Source organism: Eimeria tenella, genomic scaffold (genome assembly GCF_000499545.2).
Source record: "Eimeria tenella Houghton genomic scaffold, Eth_scaff93, whole genome shotgun sequence".
Lineage (NCBI taxonomy): Eukaryota > Apicomplexa > Conoidasida > Eucoccidiorida > Eimeriidae > Eimeria > Eimeria tenella.
The window spans coordinates 73,085-90,487 of record NW_013543469.1 but is presented as its reverse complement, the minus strand read 5'-3'; the positions used below and the strand labels follow the sequence as shown (position 1 = coordinate 90,487).

At 56.1% G+C, this 17,403-nt stretch overlaps 4 protein-coding genes across 4 annotated transcripts in view; 2 read left to right on the top strand and 2 right to left on the bottom strand.

Annotated features, from left to right (window-relative positions):
• Positions 1-467: 467 nt before the first annotated feature.
• On the top strand, positions 468-2,731 carry ETH_00008330 (uncharacterized protein; the record flags this gene model as incomplete). Its single annotated transcript, XM_013378659.1, has 6 exons — positions 468-1,026; positions 1,225-1,599; positions 1,729-1,933; positions 2,210-2,243; positions 2,412-2,549; positions 2,681-2,731. The coding sequence occupies 6 exons, from the start codon at positions 468-470 to the stop codon at positions 2,729-2,731; spliced, it is 1,362 nt and encodes a 453-aa protein (XP_013234113.1).
• A 22-nt stretch (positions 2,732-2,753) lies between these two features.
• On the bottom strand, positions 2,754-4,858 carry ETH_00008325 (uncharacterized protein; the record flags this gene model as incomplete). Its single annotated transcript, XM_013378658.1, has 3 exons — positions 2,754-2,757; positions 2,933-3,398; positions 3,544-4,858. 3 exons carry the CDS (start codon positions 4,856-4,858, stop codon positions 2,754-2,756), a joined length of 1,785 nt encoding a protein of 594 aa, XP_013234112.1.
• A 692-nt stretch (positions 4,859-5,550) lies between these two features.
• ETH_00008320 (uncharacterized protein) lies at positions 5,551-10,239 on the top strand (the record flags this gene model as incomplete). The annotated part of the gene is made up of 2 exons (XM_013378657.1): positions 5,551-7,965; positions 8,281-10,239. The coding sequence occupies 2 exons, from the start codon at positions 5,551-5,553 to the stop codon at positions 10,237-10,239; spliced, it is 4,374 nt and encodes a 1,457-aa protein (XP_013234111.1).
• A 1,768-nt stretch (positions 10,240-12,007) lies between these two features.
• ETH_00008315 (tudor / staphylococcal nuclease domain-containing protein, putative) overlaps positions 12,008-17,403 on the bottom strand; it is a gene marked incomplete at both ends in the record, with an annotated part of 5,779 nt that continues 383 nt past the window's right edge. Inside the window, 9 exons of the mRNA XM_013378656.1 lie at positions 12,008-12,739; positions 12,986-13,132; positions 13,449-13,949; positions 14,132-14,356; positions 14,824-15,078; positions 15,463-15,708; positions 16,171-16,415; positions 16,851-16,905; positions 16,986-17,231. Of these exons, the coding sequence (XP_013234110.1) occupies positions 12,008-12,739; positions 12,986-13,132; positions 13,449-13,949; positions 14,132-14,356; positions 14,824-15,078; positions 15,463-15,708; positions 16,171-16,415; positions 16,851-16,905; positions 16,986-17,231 (2,652 nt within the window). The remainder of the gene's footprint in view (positions 12,740-12,985; positions 13,133-13,448; positions 13,950-14,131; positions 14,357-14,823; positions 15,079-15,462; positions 15,709-16,170; positions 16,416-16,850; positions 16,906-16,985; positions 17,232-17,403) is intronic.

Genomic DNA, 17,403 nt, shown 5'->3' with positions numbered 1-17,403 from the left:
TAAACAGAAGACAAAGACTCAGGGGCGGAAGTTTTCCGCGCCGCTCCTTCCTCTATATCCCACTGACCAGGGTCTTGTCCGTCAGCAGCAGCAGCAGCCACTGCTGCTGCAGTCCACACGCAAATAGGCATTCCGCCTATAGAGCTGCAATAATCGAGGGAAAAGGACTCTTTCTGGCGGGCTTTGTTGCCGCAGTAGCAGCTGTGAGGGCAGCAGCAGTCGCTGCTCCAGCCGCAGCAACAGCAGCATCAACAGCAGCAGCAACGCAGCTTGCAGCAGTCGCAGCAGCCAGCGATAGGCCTCAAGGGAACCTTCGGCGGCCCGGCGCCTATGGAGCACCAGCACCGCATCCCGCCGCTGCAGCAGCAGCACCAGCATGCGAAACCAAATGCTGCAGGGGGAATGCAGTAGCTTCTTGGAGAAGCCGCAGCAACAGCAACAATACCGAGGCCACTCTCATTACAGCCATGCCATCCGCAGCAGCAGCAGAGGCATCAGAAGCTGCTGCCAGCGCTGTCGATGCTCCGCAGCAGCAGCAGCAGCAGCAGCAGCGCGCAGTGCTGCGCTGTGGCGATGTATGGAGGGGGCTCTACAGGCCAACTATTTACCCGGGGCGCGGGGGCTTTACAGAGGCGGATATAAAGGACATTTGCTGCCACTTCATGCTGCTCGTTTGTCAGCAAATCTGCAGCAGCAGCAGCAGCAACAGTTCTCTAGGCCAACAGCCGTCCTCAGGGGGATTGCAAGCCCCGGTTGATGCGGCGGCTGGAGCAGCAGCCCAAGCCCAAGGTCCTGGCCAGCAGCAGCAGCAGCAGCATGAGCAGCAGCAGCGCGAGCAGCAGCAGCATGAGCAGTGCGAGCAGCGGCAGCAGCAGCAGCAGCAGCAGCAAAGCCGGCTGCCTGCTGAGGGCACTTTCGAGCTGTTTGTGTCTGCTGCTGTTTCGCGAGCAGCCTGCTGCCTTTCAAAGCCAATTCCCTTAGAAGACCCTCAAGATGTGTTTGCCTTTCTCAACACTGTCTGGGAGAGTAAACCCTAAACCCTAAACCCTAGATCTAAACCCTGACTCGGAAGTTCAAACCACCAGTTGAAGTCTAAACGCTAAGCCCCAGCCCCCGTCGCCTAGGGTTTAGGGTTTGCGACTGCGCGGCGACGCAGACGCAAGGAGGCCTTCCCGCCCTTGGGGTTTAGGGTTTAGGGTTTAGGGTTTAGGGTTTGGTGCGCAGCACTGCTCCTTGATGAGGAGTTGTTTACCACGGCGGAGAGGGAGGGCCTGGAGACTGACACGGAGACAGAGGAGTTGCTGCCAGCAGCAAAAGCTTACCAAGATTGTATGAGTGCTGTTGAAGCAGCTAGCAGCCAGCTGGCTGCTGCTGCTGCTGCTGCTGCTGCTGCTGCGCAACTCACGCGGGACGAGCAGCTTCTGCTGCAGCGGGCTGGGCTCGTCTACCTGCTGTTCTGGCTCTACTTCACCCAGCCCTTCAGCAGCAGCAGCAACAGCAGCAGCAACAGCAGCAGCACTGAGGGATCAGGAAGCAGCACCAGCAGCAGCACGGAGCTGCCAACAGCCCACGTGCTGCAGCCGATCCGTCTGTCCATCCGTGAGGCTGCGTTTTACTTCCTAGGGTTTAGGGTTTAGGGTTAGTGCTAGAGAGCTCCATTTCCCAGTGTGCGGTTGAGTTCCCCAAACCCGCATTTAGGGTTTAGGGTTTAGGGTTTGCTGCGTTCAGGGAGCGGGGGGCTGCTGCTGTCGCTGAGCCGCTGCTGCGTTGCTGCTGCTTGCATGCATGACTGCCCGCGAGCTGTGAAGTACCTTTACTGCTGCGGGGCTTTCAACTTTTCTCTTTTGCTGCTAAGGCCTCCTCTAGACTGTCACATTGACAAAAGTGGAAAGCCCTTGGACGTGGCTCGGCGGCTGCTGCTGCAGGGCGAGCTGTACGTACATCTCGCCGCAGCCGCTGCTGCTGCCAGCTGAACGTACACCTCGCAGCAGCCGCTGCTGCTGCGGGCTATGCGTACACCTCACCGCAGCCGCTGCTGCTGCGAGCTGTACGTACACCTCGCAGCAGCCGCTGCTGCTGGGGGCTGTACGTACAGCTCGCCGCAGCCGCTGCTGCTGCACCGAGAAGCCTGATGCTGCTCAGTGCACCCAGCAGCAACTGCTGCTGCATTGTTTCCGGCGCTGCTGCTGCTCTGGTGCGTCTGCTGCAGCAGGAGACCCCTGATACTTCACAAGCCCTTAGCAGTGCGTCTAGGCCGTGCTGCTTCCCTGCTGCTGCTCTGCTGCTGCTGCTGCTCTTGCTGCTGCTGATGCTCTTGCTGCTGCTGCTGCTGCTCTGGTTGCTGCTATCCCAGAGGCTCCAGCAGCTGCTGCATCTGCGGCTTTTGCCCGGTTTGTGTCTCATTAATGCAGAAAACAATTGGTCAAGACCTGCACGGAACATTGGATCCGCTGCTGCAGCGGCTGCAGCGATCTGCAGTGTACGTACACCGCAGCGGATCCCCGGGAGAGCTGCTGAGTAGTCTGTATGAAGTTGACCGTCTGCTGAAGGTGGGAACCATAGCAGCAGCAGCAGCTGCTGCTGCAGCTGGAGCAGCAGCAGCAGCTAGAAAGAGAGACAGATAAGGCCTTAGGCCACCAGCAGCAAGTTTGTCCGCGTTGTTATTTTCTCTTGTCTTCAGGATGTTGAAAAGGAAGTTCCTGCCTTCTTGCAGAGAGACATCTATTCGTGAATTTGTCATGCTGCTGCTGCTGCTAACTGCAGCAGCAGCAGCAGCAGCAGCAACTCGAACATGAGCTCAAGCCTGCTTCTACGGGCATCGTATATGGGACCCGTAGGGTTTGTGATTTGAAACCCTCAGATTTGAAGTCACCTCATTGGTTTTGAAACGCAGGGTTTAGGGTTTAGGTTTTAGGGTTTAGAATTTAGGGACCTGCGCGCAGCTGCCTGTAGCTGCTGCTGCAGAAGGCGCTGCTGCTGCTGCTGCTGCTCGTCGTCTCTTTGTGTCTTTATGAGGGGCAGCGGCAGCACATCGAAGGCACCAGCAGCAAAAGGGTGCAGCAGCAGATCATTTTTAGCAAAGTCGCTAGGCCACGGAGGCTTGGGTGGCAGCAGCTGCTGCAGCTGCTGCTGCTGCAGCAGCAGCAGCAGCAGCTCTCCTGTCTGGGCCTCTGCGCGCGTTATGATCACCAGAGGCCTTGGATTACTTGCTTCAGCACTCTGCTGTTGCTGTTCCTGCTGCGGGTGCTGTTGCGGCTGTTGCTGCTGCAGCTGCTGTTGTTGCTGCAGCTGCTGCTGCTGCTGTCCGTGCTGCTGTTGCGGCGCCTCCATTGCAGTGTATAGACAGTCGAGCCAGCCAGCAAGCCCAGACTGCTGGGGTGAGATGACTTGAGGGAAGCCTGAGGCGACGGAAACACAAAAACGGGAATAAGCAGGCCTAGGGTTTAGGGTTTTAGGGTTTACAGTTCAAGGGTTTAGGTCTGCAGCCTTAGGGTTTAGGGTTTAGGGCTGTGGCCCTGTAACTACACGCTCTTTACATCCTACCCGCTGCCCGTGCCGCTGCAGCAGTTGTTTCCCCAATGCAGACAGCTACAAGGCAAGTGCAGTTATTGCTGCTGCTGCTGCTGCAGCTGCTGCTGCAGCTGCAGCAAAGGGGAAGGCGGTTGGTCTCTGCCCATGCGCGCACAGCTGAAGGGCTTCCGAACATGATCGCCACGCCGCAGCCACCGGGTTTTCCCCCATGACTGCTGTTGCTGCTGCTGTTGCTGCTGCTGCTGCAGTTTGGGAGATGTCTGCTGCTCAGCAGGCGCAGCAGCTCAGCCCGCGTCGTTTGCTGCAGCTTGCGGTGGGCCGTCGTGTAGATGGCCCTCTTGGTGACCCGCCAGCAAACAGGGCCAGCAGCACGGCTGCTGCTGCTGCCGCTGTTGCTGCTGCTGCAGCTGCTGCTGTGGGCCGGGCAGCTGGTGAAGTGGTTTTCTGCTAAGGCCGAACACGGCCACAGCACTCGACAGAGCGGCCGGCCGCAGTCCCTGCAGCACGCAGACAGCCTCCCTCCCCACTCTGCCGTTGCTGCTGCTGCATCTGCTGCAGCTGCTGCTGCTTCTGCTGCTGCCGCAGCTGTTGTTGCTGCTGCTGCCGTTGCTGCTGCTGCTGCTTCTTGTGAGACTAATGCACCCAGCTGGTTTGCAAGAGCAGCTCCAGAGGCCTCAGTAGAAACAAAGAGACGCGGGAAACGGACAGCAGCTTCCCCATCGTGCTGCTGCTGCTGCTTCTGTTGCTGCTGCTGCTGGAGCTGCTTGGCGCTGAGTCCAGAAACCCTTGCTGGAGAAGCAGCAGCAGCAGCAGCACGGAAGTGCTGCTTGAACTCCCTTGCCGTCGCTTCGCCCACAGCTGCAACCAGCACCTGCTGCTGCTGCTGCGGCTGCAGCAGCACATCTGCTGCTGCTACGCCAGCATCGCTGCAGCAAAGGAAAAAGTGCCGCACAGCCTCTGGGGAGGTCAAAACCAGCACATCAAAGCTGCTCCCTGCTGCTGCTGCTGCTGCAGTCTTCGCAGGCCGTTGCGAGCTCGCCACTGCTGCGGATGCTGCTGCGGTTGCTGCTGTTTGTCGCAGCCCCTGAGAGCTTGCTCCTGACGCTGCTGTTGCTGCTGGTTCTGGTTTTGCTGCTGTTCCTGTTGCTGCTGCTGTTACTGCTGTTGCTGCTCTTGGTGCTGCTGCCGCTGCCGTGCTGCAGCCTTTGGGAAGAGCTGAGAGGGTCACTTCGTTTGCTGCAGCTCGCACAGCCCGAGTGCCAAACAGCCACGCTGGCTGCTCGCTGCTGCTGTTGCTATTTCTGCTGCTGCTGCTGCTTCTGAGCATGCTGCCGCTGCTGATAAATGTGAAACGCTGCCTAGAGGGCAGCAGAGCGCCTTGTGTGTTTGTTGCAGGGCAGCAAAGACCAGGCAGGATCAGCAGCAGCAGGAGGCGCATTTCAGCCTTTCACTGCCGCCATTTATCATTTACGACTTTTTTGTTTTATATTAATCTACATTACAAAATATTTGAAAGCCAGTCTATAGCTGCAGCTATTCACCTTAAGAGTCTTCTGCAGCCGCCGCCGCGAGCTGCGTCGGCCACGGCGAAAGAGCAGGGGGCCCGGGGCCCCCTCCTCTGTGTTATGTGCCTTTACAGCGACTTTAACTTGATGAAAAACGCCATATTTTAAGTAAATCGACTAAAGACATTAGCAGCAGCAGCAGCAACAGCTGCAGCAGCAGGAGCACTAGGCTTGGAGGCCCCGCTGCTGCCCCACGTGGGCCTCACTGAGAGCCCCGTGGCTGTCTTCCTTTGCAAGTTGAACACCCTAGACATCCAAGCCCTTTTATCTGTGAAGTATCCCGCTTTATTCTGTTTCTGTGCAGTTACTGCAGCAGCAGCAACGGCAGCAGCTGCAGCAGCTGCACCAGCAGCAGCAGCAGCACGCGAGCACGGTTCTCCGCCTCTGGGCGACCGCGAGCTTCACAAAGAAGAAGCAGCCAAGAGCCTCAGAAGCTTCCTTTGGCTTCAGCGCTATGCAGCCCATCGTATCTTCGGAGATGGCGGAGAGATCTGCTGCTGCTGCTCCTGCTGCTGCCGCTGCTGCAGCCGCTGCACCCGCTGCGCTTGCAGACCCACACGAGACTCTGCTTGAAAGTCCCAAGAAGCAGCTGAAGCTGGCGCATTGTCTGCAGGAGGAGAGCGTGTCTCAGGAGCAGCAGGAGCAACAGGAACAGCAGCAGCAGCAGCAGCAGCAACCACAGACTCCCAGGTCTGCTGAAGCCGCCTCCCGCGAGAACGGGATTGCAGCCTTTATGGCTGATGGACCTTTTGCTGCTGCTGCTCTGGGGTGTACATCAATATCGGGATTTAGGGGAGCAGTAAAGGCCCTCTTTGAGGACTTTCAGGTTTATGAGGACCCCCTGCTACAGCAGCAGCCGCAGCAAGGTGCAGCAGCAAACAGCAGCGATGTGGGCAAGCCGCTGCGGCTCACGGCGCTGCCCAATATAGAGTGGCTGCAGCGGAGGCGGCAGCAGCAGCAGCTGCTGCTGCGCGGTGAGGGCATCATAAGTCCACTTTTCACGGTCCCCACATTCAGAAAGGTTGTGCCTGCTGCTGCTGCAGCAGCAGCAGAAGCAACAGCAGAAGAAGCAGCAGAAGCAGCAGCAGAAGAAGAAGCAGCAACAGCAGCTGCAGCAGCAGCAAAAGTGCTCAGCCTAGCTGACCAGATAAACGTACAAAGTTTTGTGCGGGCCCTCGCAGCTTATTGCCTCCTTAGGAAAAATGGGCCAGCAGCAGCAGCAGCAGCAGCAGCGGCAACATCTGCAGCAACAGCTGCAGCAGACTCTCACGGTGAAAAAGAGCCTCTTCAAGGGCAGGAGCTTGCTGCAGCAGAGGCAGCAGCAGCAGCAAAAGCAGCAGCAAAAGATTTGATAGAGGCCCTTGAGATGCCCGTTGATGCTGCAAACAGCGAGCAGCTTCCCAGTCTTGCAGCAGCAGCAGCAACTGCTGCTGCTGCTGCTGGCAAACGGAAGGCTGCAGCATTAGCGAACCCTTTGACCGAACTGGAGGGAGAGCCAGCTGCTGACGACAGCAGCAGCAGCAGCAGCAGCAGCAGTGCCAAAGGGGACAGCAACTGCTCAGACGCCTCTGCAGCAGCAGCAGCTGCTGCTGCTGCTGCAGAGTTTACGCTGCCAGAGCTGTGGCTGCTTGGAGACACCGCAGCAGCTATCCGAGCAGCGGCTGCAGCAGCTCTTGCTGCACTGCCTCCAAGCGGCTCCGCTGCAGCTGCTGCTGCTGCTGCTGCAGCTTCAAGCAGCAACAAGGGGCTGAGGCCGGAAGCTGCTGCAGTTATTAGCTCGCACTTGCCTGTTTCCCTGTGCAGCAGCGAGCCCAACAGCAGCACTGAAGATGGCAGCAGCAACAGCAATAGCAGCAGCAGCAGAAACAGCAGCAGCAGCAGCACGATGTGGAGCGTCTCTTTATCTGCACTTGAGGGTTTATACAAGCAGCAGCGCATGCAGTCCCACGGCGCTGTGCGTGTGCTGCTGCCGTTTGCAGTATCTGCTGCTGCTCCCCTTTCTGCTGCAGCAGCTTGCGGCGTCTTTGCTGCTGCTGGTTCACACCCCACAAATCCAGGCTTGCAGCAGCACGCCGCTGCGGCCGCCGCTGAGCTCAACCCCGCCAGTGCTGCTGCTGCTGCTGCTGTTGCGGAGCTGCCTTTTGTGTCTCTCGATGCCAACTGGAGGCAGCAGCAGCAAGATTTGCTGTTGCTGCAGCGGCAGCAGCAGGAGCAGCAGCAGCTGCTCCTCCAGAACGGCGACTTGGATGCAGCTGCCGTAGCTGAGGCAGCTGCTGCAGTTGCAGCAGCAGCAGCAGCATCTCCGCCGCAGCAGCTAATCCGCATAATTCTACAGCCGCAGTGCCTTATTTACCTATTCAGAAGACACAGCACCAGGGGCCAGCAGCAGCAGCAGCAGCAGCAGCAAGGGGCCTCGCATGGAGTAAGGAGGCCTTTCGGCCGCAAGCGCCCGCTGCAGAAGCTGCAGAGCCCACAGGACGAAGCCAGTAGCAGCGGCGGCAACAGCAGCAGCAACTCCAGCAGCAGCAGCACCGACAGCAACAGCAGCAGCAGCAGCACAAGTATTCTTGCTGCTGCTGCTCGTGCTGCAGAGAAGTGTCTGTGTGGGGACCGCCGGCGCTTCTGCAACGACCGGCCAGCCCTTATATCCCCCCAGCATCCCGAGTCCCCCTCACAGCAGCAGCAGCAGCAGCAGCAGCAGGAGGGAGGGGGCCGCTACGGCCTGGTGTTGCTGCTGAAGCAGAACCGAGACACAGCAGCAGCGCTGCACTGCCTCTCGCGGTGCCTCGGCCGTCCTGCTGCTGCTCTATTTGCTGCTGGCACAAAAGACAGAAGAGGTGTCACTACGCAGCTCGTTTCTATAGAAAGGGTACGTGAGGTGTCTGTACACCTCAGCAGCAGCAGCAGCAGCAGCACGCGCTGAGGCGGCTGCTTTTACAGCCGTAGTAGCTGGTGTGCCGGCTGCTTAGCGGCGCTGCCGATCTCCACTGGTGCTGCTGCTGCTGTTGCCGCTGTTGCTGCTGCTGCTACGTGAACCTGCTGCAGCTGTGGACGTTGCTGCTGCAGGGACTGTGCCTGCGTTTTGAAGGGCTGCTGCTGCCGTTGCTGCTGCTGCTGCTCTTTTGGCCGTTTAACAAGCGGCTGCGCTGCCGTTGCTGCTGCTGCTGCTGCTGCTGTGCTGCAGGTGACACAGCAGCAGGTGGAGGAAGCAGTGCTGCATGCACTTTACGACCGAAATATTTGCCTGCAGTGGTGGGGCTTTGCAAATGCTCCGCTGCATCTTGGAGAGCTCCGTGGCAACTTCTTTCAGATTGTGGTTCGCAACATCAGGCCCATCAGCAGCAGCAGCAGCAGGACCAGCGACGACAGCAGCAGCAGCGACAGCAGCAGCGGGGGCGCTGTGCGTCTGCCGGTGGCTGCGCTGCATGCGTTGCATGCGTTTATAAGCGAGCGCATGCAGCAGCTTTCCTCTCGGGGCTTTTTGAATTATTTCGGGCTGCAGCGGTTTGGCAGCAAAGAGACACAAACAGCAGCAGTGGGGGCCTGTTTGCTGCGGGGGGACCACCGGGGGGCTGTGCGGCTAATCCTCAGCAGCAAGCTCAAGCAGGCAGCAGACCTCCTGCAGCAGCAGCAGCAAATGAAGGAGGCCATGCGCAAGAAGCAGCAGCTGCAGCAGCAGCAGCGCCCCGGCGCCGCTTCAGAAGCCGACGCCGCGAGCTGCAGCAGCAGCAGCAGCAGCGACAGCAGCAGCAGAATCAGCAGCAGCAGCAGCAGCAGCAGGGAAGACGAAGAGGGCCCCTTGCTGCAGTGCAGCCGCTTCGAAACCCTAGAAGAGCGGCTTGTGGTGGCGCTGCTGGGGGGGGCCTCTTATGGGGAGGCGCTGCAGCAGCTGCCGCGACCAAGTTTGCTGCTGTATCTGCATGCAGCACAAGCTTTTGTCTTTAACCATTTGCTGACTTACAGATGGACAAAATACGGAAACAAAGTCGTGCCGGGGGACCTGCTGCTGCAGCAGCAGCAGCCGCAGCAGCAGCAGCAGCCGCAGCAGGCCGGGGAGCTGGCCTCGGGTGCAGCAGCAGCAGAAGCAGCAGCAGCTGCTGCTGCAGCAGAAGAGGACCCGCAGATGCTGGAGCTGGATGAAGGAGATGAAGCCGCTGCAGGGCAGCGGTGGGGAGGAGCAGCAGAGGCAAGTGTGCGGGTTGTTGCTTCTGCTGCTGAAGCAGCAGCAGCAGACATCCACGACGTCGTGCTGCCGCTGCTAGGCAGCAGCAGCAACACGGTGCCTGAGTACCTGCAGCAAGAGCTGCAGCAGATTTGCCAGCAGCACCTGGGCCTTGATGTCCACCACTTCCTGCAGCAGCAGACGCACGCGCGCCACCCTGCTGCAGTTGCTGCTGCGGCTGCTGCTGCGCGGCGCCAAAAGCAGCAGCAGCAGCAGCAGCGGGGCTACAACGACAGGCGGCGGCGGCCGTTTAGGGGCATCGGAGCAGCAAAGCTGCTGCAGCTACTAGGAAAAGAAGAAGCAGCAGATGCTGCAGGGCCCCCTCTTGTGTCTCTTCCTGGGGGCTACCGCAAGATTGTTGCAGCAGCAAAAGCATGCAGCTGGCAGCTAGTGCTATCGGGGCCGACAGCAGCAGAACCTCCGTCCCCGCTGCTGCTCAGCGATGTAGATGTTCTGAAGCAAAAGAAGCGCGCGGAGAGGGAACAGCGGCAGCAACAGCAGCAGGAACAGCAGCAGCAGCAGCAACCGCAGCAGCAGGAACAGCAGCAGCAACAGATCGGGCCGAATGCCCCGCAGGAGGGTGAAAAGCAGCAACAGGAAAAGGAACAGCAGCAGCAGCAGCAACAGCAGCAGCAGCGCGTTCCTTTTCGAATATCTCTGGACGAGGAGCTCCGCCCCGACTTCATTCGCGACTGCAGCAAAGCGGGTGGCCCCTGCCTGGCGCTGCACCAGCTGGCAGCTGCCAGCAGCAGCAGCAACAGCAGCAGCAGCATAGTAGAAATAGATGAAAGGCGCAAGGCCAGCAACTTAAGCCTCGTGCTGCGGCTGTGGCTGCCCCCAGGCGTTTACTGCACAATGGCGCTGCGGGAGCTCATGGGTGTACATACACCCGAAGGCCCGGGCGAGTGGCGGGGCTTCTAATTATGCAAACCATTCAATTCATTTAAAATGCGCTGCTGCTGCAGCTGCTGCTGCAGCAGCAGCTGCTGCTGCGGCGGCTTTGTCTGCGTTAGCACTGGCAGCAGCGCCGGCACAGTGGCAGCAGCAGTAGCAGCAGCAAACTGGCCGCGAGCGTCGCAAGCAGCAGACGCTCCTAGTGAATGTTGAGTTTGCATTTATTAAATAATAAATAATAAATAGATAATAAATAATAAATAAATAAATATTCTGTTAGCTTCAAAGGCGGCAAATGTGCTTCTATTTGCTCTAACGCGTCGCTGCTGCTTTCGACACCGCCTGCCCTAGCGGCTGGCAGCGGCAGCAGCAGCAGCAGCAGCAGCAGCATGAAATAAAAATAGAGCTATCACTTTGATGCAGCAAATGGCTTGAGGATGCAGCGAAATAAACAAATCTGCGTTTAATTGTCTTTCTTTGTCTTCTTTCCAACGAAAGAAGGGTTGCTGCCTGCAACCCTAAACCCTAAACCCTGTTGCTGCTGCTTTACTTCCTCGGTGGCGGCTTCCTGCAGCAGCAGCAAACACAGCAGCACCAGAGGACACTAGCAGCAAACGCAGCAGCAGCAGCACAGGGCAGTAGCAGCAAACAACAGCAGCGCACAGAAGCAGCAGCAGCAACAGCAACAGCGAACACAGCAGCAAACAGCGAGCAGCAGCGAGGACAAAATATACGCATATCTCGAGTTGCCCAATATAGAGAGGACTAAAAATAAATAAAAATAAATAAATATAAAAACGAAAATAAATAAAAACAGAACGAAAGGAAAGGAACAGCAGCATGGACAAAAAGCAAAAGAGATAAGGGTGTCAAAAAAAAGACAACAAAAGTAAGAAGAAATAAAACAAAACAACGCAAAATAAGAAAGCAAAATAAAGCAAATAAAAACGAAACAACAAAGCAACGAAGCAAAACAAAGGACGCAAAAGAAGCAAAAAAGAACAAAATAAAACGAACAAAACAAGAAAACAAACAAAATAAACCAAAACAATAAAACAAAACAAACAAAGCGAACAAGCAAAGCAAACGGAGCAAAACAAAACAACAAAACAAACAAAACAACAAAACAAACAAAACAAACAAATAAAACAAAACAAGACAAACAGAACAAAGCAATAAAACGAAAAACAAGAGAAACAAAACAAATAAAACAAAACAAAACAATAAACAGAACAATAAAACAAACAACAAGAAAAGAAACAAAGAGTGGGTGCGTGCTTGTTTTGCTGCTTGTGCAGTGCAGGAAAGTCTTCGTCTTCTTCGTCTTCGCCGATATCTCCATATCTCCAAACATTCAAATGAGCTTTTCGGGCCTTTTGCTCTTCAGCAGCAAATCGAGAAAAGTATCGGCAGCTGCTCTTCCGGTCCAGCAGCGCTAAACCCATCCCCAGAAGCTTCTCGTTCACAGAAGGCTCTGCAGCAGCAGCAGCAGCAGCAGGCGTGCAGCAGCAGCAGCAGCGGGGGGTGCAGCACGGCGGCGGCAGCAGCAGCAGCAGCGGGAGTTACAGCGGCAGCAGAAGCACGAGGGGTGGTTGCAGCAGCAGCAGCGGGAGTTGCAGCAGCAGCAGCAGCCGCTGGGGTTGCAGCAGCAGCAGCAGCAGCACGGAAAAAGGAGCTGAAGGGCAGCAGCAATCCGCACTTTTCTCGGAGAAGTCCTCTTCAGCTGTCAAGACACAAAGTCTTCTTTTGTCGCTGCTGAGCCCTTCAATCAAACAATGGAAAACCATTCCCTCTGTCAGCGCATGCAGCGCGTCTGCTGCGTCTTCTTCCATGTCTGGCGGCGGCAGCAGCCCTGCACCAGCAGCAGCAGCGGCAGCAGCAGTTGTGGCAACGGGAGCGACGGGCAGAGAGAGTTGCTGCAGCTGCTGGGCATCGAAGCAGCAGCAGCGGTCGCAGCAGGTAAAGATTCAATTGGAAGCAGCAGCAGCAGCAGCATCAGCAACAGCCGCAGCAGCGACTTCCTCTCCTTCTCATCCCCAACGCCAGCAACAGCAGCAGCAGCAGCAGCCCCAGCCCCATCGACAGCAACATCCCCCACAGCAGTAGCATCCCTCACAGCCACAGCATCCCCCACAGCAGCAACAGCATCATCCCTCACAGCAGCAGCAGCATCCCCCACAGCAGCATCACCATCCCCCACAGCAGCAGCAGCACCATTCCCCACAGCAGCAGCAATATCATCCCCCACAGCAGCAGCTTCATCCCCCACAGCAGCAGCAGCATCCCCCACAGCAGCAGCAGCATCATCCCCCACAGCAGCAGCAGCATCATCCCCCACAGCAGCAGCAGCAGCAGCAGCAGCACCTGAGAGCATGCAGTGCGTGGCCTGCGGGGGCACTGCAGCAGCAGTGAGGGAGGGGGGGCACCTCCGTATTTGGCTAAGTCCCAACTTTTCTTTCAAACCAAAATCGATGTAGCAAACGCTCAGCTGCTGGCCCTCCCGGCCCTCCACTCTGGCCCGGTACCACTGCAGCAAACCCGCACAGCAAAGCAGTTGGCCCGCTGCTGCAGCAGCAGCGGCTGCTGCAGCAGCAGCTGCAGCGGCTGCTGCAGCAGCAGCTGCTGCGGTGAATGCGCTCGTTCTGGTTGATTTTGTAAGTGCTTTTCAATAATTACACGCAGCAAACATGCTAGGTGTACACAAACACAGGTGGAAGCAGAAGAAATGCAACAGCTGGCAGCAGTAGCAGCAGCAGCAGCAGCAGCAGCAAACCTGGCCGTCCGCCACATGCAGCCCCAAAATGACTTCGCCTTTTCGCGGCATTCCCGCAAGAGTGTAGGTGGAATCTGCTGTTGCTGCTGCTGCTGTTGCTTCTCTGATTTCTGCTGTTATGGAGTCCAACTTGTCGCTTCTTTCCTCCTTCACGCAAACCCCCAAACAATTCAAATTCATATTTTCAAAAACCCCTTTTCTTCAAGCCCTAGGCTCTAAAATCAACTTCTAAAGAGCCTTTGCAACAAACTAAACCCTAAACCCTAAACCCTAAACCCTAAACCTACTAAGACCCAAACCCATGTAATGTATTTGAGCAGAGTATTTGCCAGCTCCAAGCCCCAACCCCAAACCCTAAACCCTCAACCCGAAACCTCAAACCCTAAACCCTAAACCCCAAATCCTAAACCCTAAATCCTAAACCCTAAACCCTAAACCCTAAACCCTAGACGCAGCTGCGCACCTGAATGTAGAAGGAGTCGAACTTGTCGATGTGGGAAACAACAACTCCGCTGATATTTTTTTCCAAGAAAGTTTCAGGAGGTTCATTATCTTCTTCGAGGGCCCCCGGAAGGCCCCACAAGTTAATTCTGTTTGCTTTTGCTGCTGCTTCTGCTGCAGCAAGAGCTTCTCTGCATGCGCTGCGGGCCAGCGAGAAGGGCACAGTCTGCGCAAGCCCTGCTGCCAGCAGCTCCACCGCAAGGTTGACCCTATGCTGCTGCTGCTGCTGCTGCTGCTGCTGCTGGCTGCTGTTGTACAGCAGCGTGCCTATGAAGTTGCCCCCCCTGTCGCACTGCTCCACCTGTATGTACACCTCGCGCTGCAGCACTCTGCTGCGGCTGAACTGAAGGGCCTCCGGGCCATAAGGCTCAGCAGCTCTTTCTTTGGGGGCCCCCGGGAGGGGCCCCCTGGCTGTTTGCGGGCAGCGGATCCCGGAAAGTGCAAAAGATATTATCAGAGATTGCTGCACCAGCAGCAAACGCAGCACAAATCAACGTCGCCGCAGCTCCGCAGCAGCTGCAGCAGCAGCAGCGGCAGCAGCCGTAACAGCCGCAGCAAAGCAGCACGCCACTCGGATCCGGCAAGCAGCAGCAGCAGCAGCGGCGGCGAGGGCAGCAGCAGCAGCAGCAGCAAGTTGGTCCTCACTGAAGGAATCCTAAGCCTGAATCTCGCAGCATTGAAGACGTTTTCGACAATGGCTTCGATCTGGGGGTAGCGCTGCAGCTGCTGCAGATGAGCTACAGCTCTTTGGGCATTTGCAGGGCCCATTAAGTCCACCAAACGAACTACTTTAATTGCTGCTGCAGCAGCAAATTGGCCGCGCTTTGCTGCCTGCGCCTCCTTCTCCAGCTGCTGGTACACGTCGTAGCGCTGCAGCAGCAAAAGTGCAACTTTTACGAAATAAATATTAAAACTATTAACAAATATTCATTTAATATTCCGTCTAATGTAATTCGCACAAAGACACGCTGCTGTTGCTGGTGTACTGCAGCAACAGCAGCTGAGCATACAACTGCCGCGTTCAAGAGTACGTACACTCCAGAGCAGCAGCTGTTCAGACGACATTGATGAGCACTTAAGACAATAAATGCAAAATGGATGAGGGGAGCCAGGAAGAAAGAAAACACGATGAACGGACAACGGGCTCTTGCTCCTGCTGCTGCTGCTGTTGCTGCAGCTGCTGCAGGACGCTGGCACAGCGAGAGAGCCGCTGCAGCAGCAGCAACAGCGGCACTAACAACAGCAGCAACACTGCCGCAGGCAACACAGCAGCAGGAGAAGCACCAGACACCCCAGCGCGCCCGCAGCAACCAGCAGCAGCAGCAGCAGCAGCTCACTTCTGCTTGATCGTCTTCGGCCCTGTGCGGGACGGTCCTGGCTAGGCCTGCCTGGAGCAGCAGCTCGGAGACGTTTTGGCCTTTTCTTTCTTCGTTGAGTTTGGTAGAGCCATCGTAATCTTCTGGAATTGACAAAAGTTTCAAAGACCCAACATAAAGAGAAACAAAATGCATGTTCCCTTTGCTGTCGCTCGGCGGCGGCGCAGCGCCCCCTGTCGCCGTCGGCAAAGGCGCCCGCACGTACTCCAGGAACACCTGCGAAGTTCAGGCAGTTTCAGACAAATCCCCTTCAAGCTGCAGCAGCAGCAGCAGCTGCTGCTGCTGTTGCTGCAGCAGCAGCAGACCAAATGGCCTGCTGGTTGCGCTCTTTAGCGCGCTGGTTAGGCTTTAAAGGCTTTCTCTGCTTGTTTTCTAGTGCTGGTGGCGGCAACATACGAAAAAGGCTAAAGAGCACACTGCAGCAGCAGCAGCAGCAGCAGCAGCAGCAGCTGCAGCAGAAGCAACGCGGGAGAACTAGACTAGCGGGGAGGGGCTGGGAACCCGAACTCGCGAGTGTATCGAGCTAACAGGCAGCAGAATTGGTTTTAAATTGCAAATAAATGAACTAGAAGTTTCGAAAGAAGAGCAAAGAAGCCGGACCTTGACCATTTTTCCAATTGTCTTCTTCCGCACGAGCTCCTTCGCCTCCAAGGCTATGGCCTCGTCTTCTCTCGACTGCGTCTTGTTGAGGCCTGCGGGCCTCAAGCAGCGAATGGAGGCGAAGTAGACGCGGCGAGAAGTCCCGGAAGGAAGTTTCAAAATCACGCTGTCACCGCTCAGCACTTCCTCCACAGTCGCCGCGTAAACCTTCTCCAGCGGGTCGTTTCCCCCCGCAGGACTGTAATCCTGGGGAATTCAAATTGCAAAAAACGCAAAATAATTCAACTTCGACAAAAGCGGGACACCGGGAAACAGCAGGATGAACGCAAGGGGGGAGGGTCACTTGAACAATGGCAAAACGAAACTGGAACACTTTGCTCACAAAAAGTGAGGATCTGCCGCGAACATGCATGCAGAAACAACAAGCAAATGATTACCTAAACATTACATAATAATTGCTTCAAACCAAACAGCACTAAGCTGCAGAAACAGCGCAAATACGCCCCAGATCGCGGCTGATGCCAAACGTGAATATGAACAAGAGATTAAACCCGCAGCGGGAACGAAAGCGATCCTGCGGTTATCTGGGCTTTCTGGCTGTCAAGCGTATAATTTCGCATGCACTGCAGCAGCTTTTTCGCAATAAAAGCGTGCAGCAGCAACAAAAATAACAACAACAACAGCAGCAGCAACAGCAAGCGCGTTTACCTTCCACCGCCTGAGGCGGTTGGCCTGGGCCTCCTTCATGGCTTGGCGGAGCCTCTGGGGCTCTTCTGTGAGCTGCGCCGTGGCGTTATTGACGCGGGCAAATCCATTTGACAATAAAAGTAAACTAATTAGCCCGTTGGGGTGGTAGACAGTGCCCAGCAAGTTGCCGTAGTCGTCGCTGCCTTCCACGCGCACTGTCACGTCCCGATTCAACAGCCGGATCTCCACGAAAAAGCGAGCTTCCGCTGCGCATATTTCCCGAAAAACATCAAAATTGCAAAATAAATGAACAAAAAAACAAGAAAAACCCCAACAAGGTGGGCTTTCAAGAAGTTGAATTGAAGCAGTCAACAGGAGGAAGCTGCAAGGAGGCGAAGGCGGAATAAACTCGCCTCGAGGATATTTCAAAAGACAAAAAAGAACAAAAACGAAGAAAAACAAAAGTAAGAAAACAGCAGCAGCAGGCAGAAAAATAATTGAAATAAAACTCAAGAAATGAACTGCAGCAAGAGCCTTTCTGCCAATTCCTGTCCCTTTCAAAATCGCGAAAACGCGCGGAATAAAACACATTAAACAATTTATGAATAAACGAAAAACAGCAACAGGCAAATAACAAGCACAAAGATAAAACCCACGCACAACCAGCAGCAGCAGCAGCAGCAGCAGCAGCAGCAGCAGACCTGCGAAAGGCTCTGGGACCAGGTTGCCCTCTGCGTCTCTCTTGGCGCCGGGGCACTGAATTCCGGAGAGGGAATTGGTTTTAAATTGCAAATAAATGAACTAGAAGTTTCGAAAGAAGAGCAAAGAAGCCGGACCTTGACCATTTTTCCAATTGTCTTCTTCCGCACGAGCTCCTTCGCCTCCAAGGCTATGGCCTCGTCTTCTCTCGACTGCGTCTTGTTGAGGCCTGCGGGCCTCAAGCAGCGAATGGAGGCGAAGTAGACGCGGCGAGAAGTCCCGGAAGGAAGTTTCAAAATCACGCTGTCACCGCTCAGCACTTCCTCCACAGTCGCCGCGTAAACCTTCTCCAGCGGGTCGTTTCCCCCCGCAGGACTGTAATCCTGGGGAATTCAAATTGCAAAAAACGCAAAATAATTCAACTTCGACAAAAGCGGGACACCGGGAAACAGCAGGATGAACGCAAGGGGGGAGGGTCACTTGAACAATGGCAAAACGAAACTGGAACACTTTGCTCACAAAAAGTGAGGATCTGCCGCGAACATGCATGCAGAA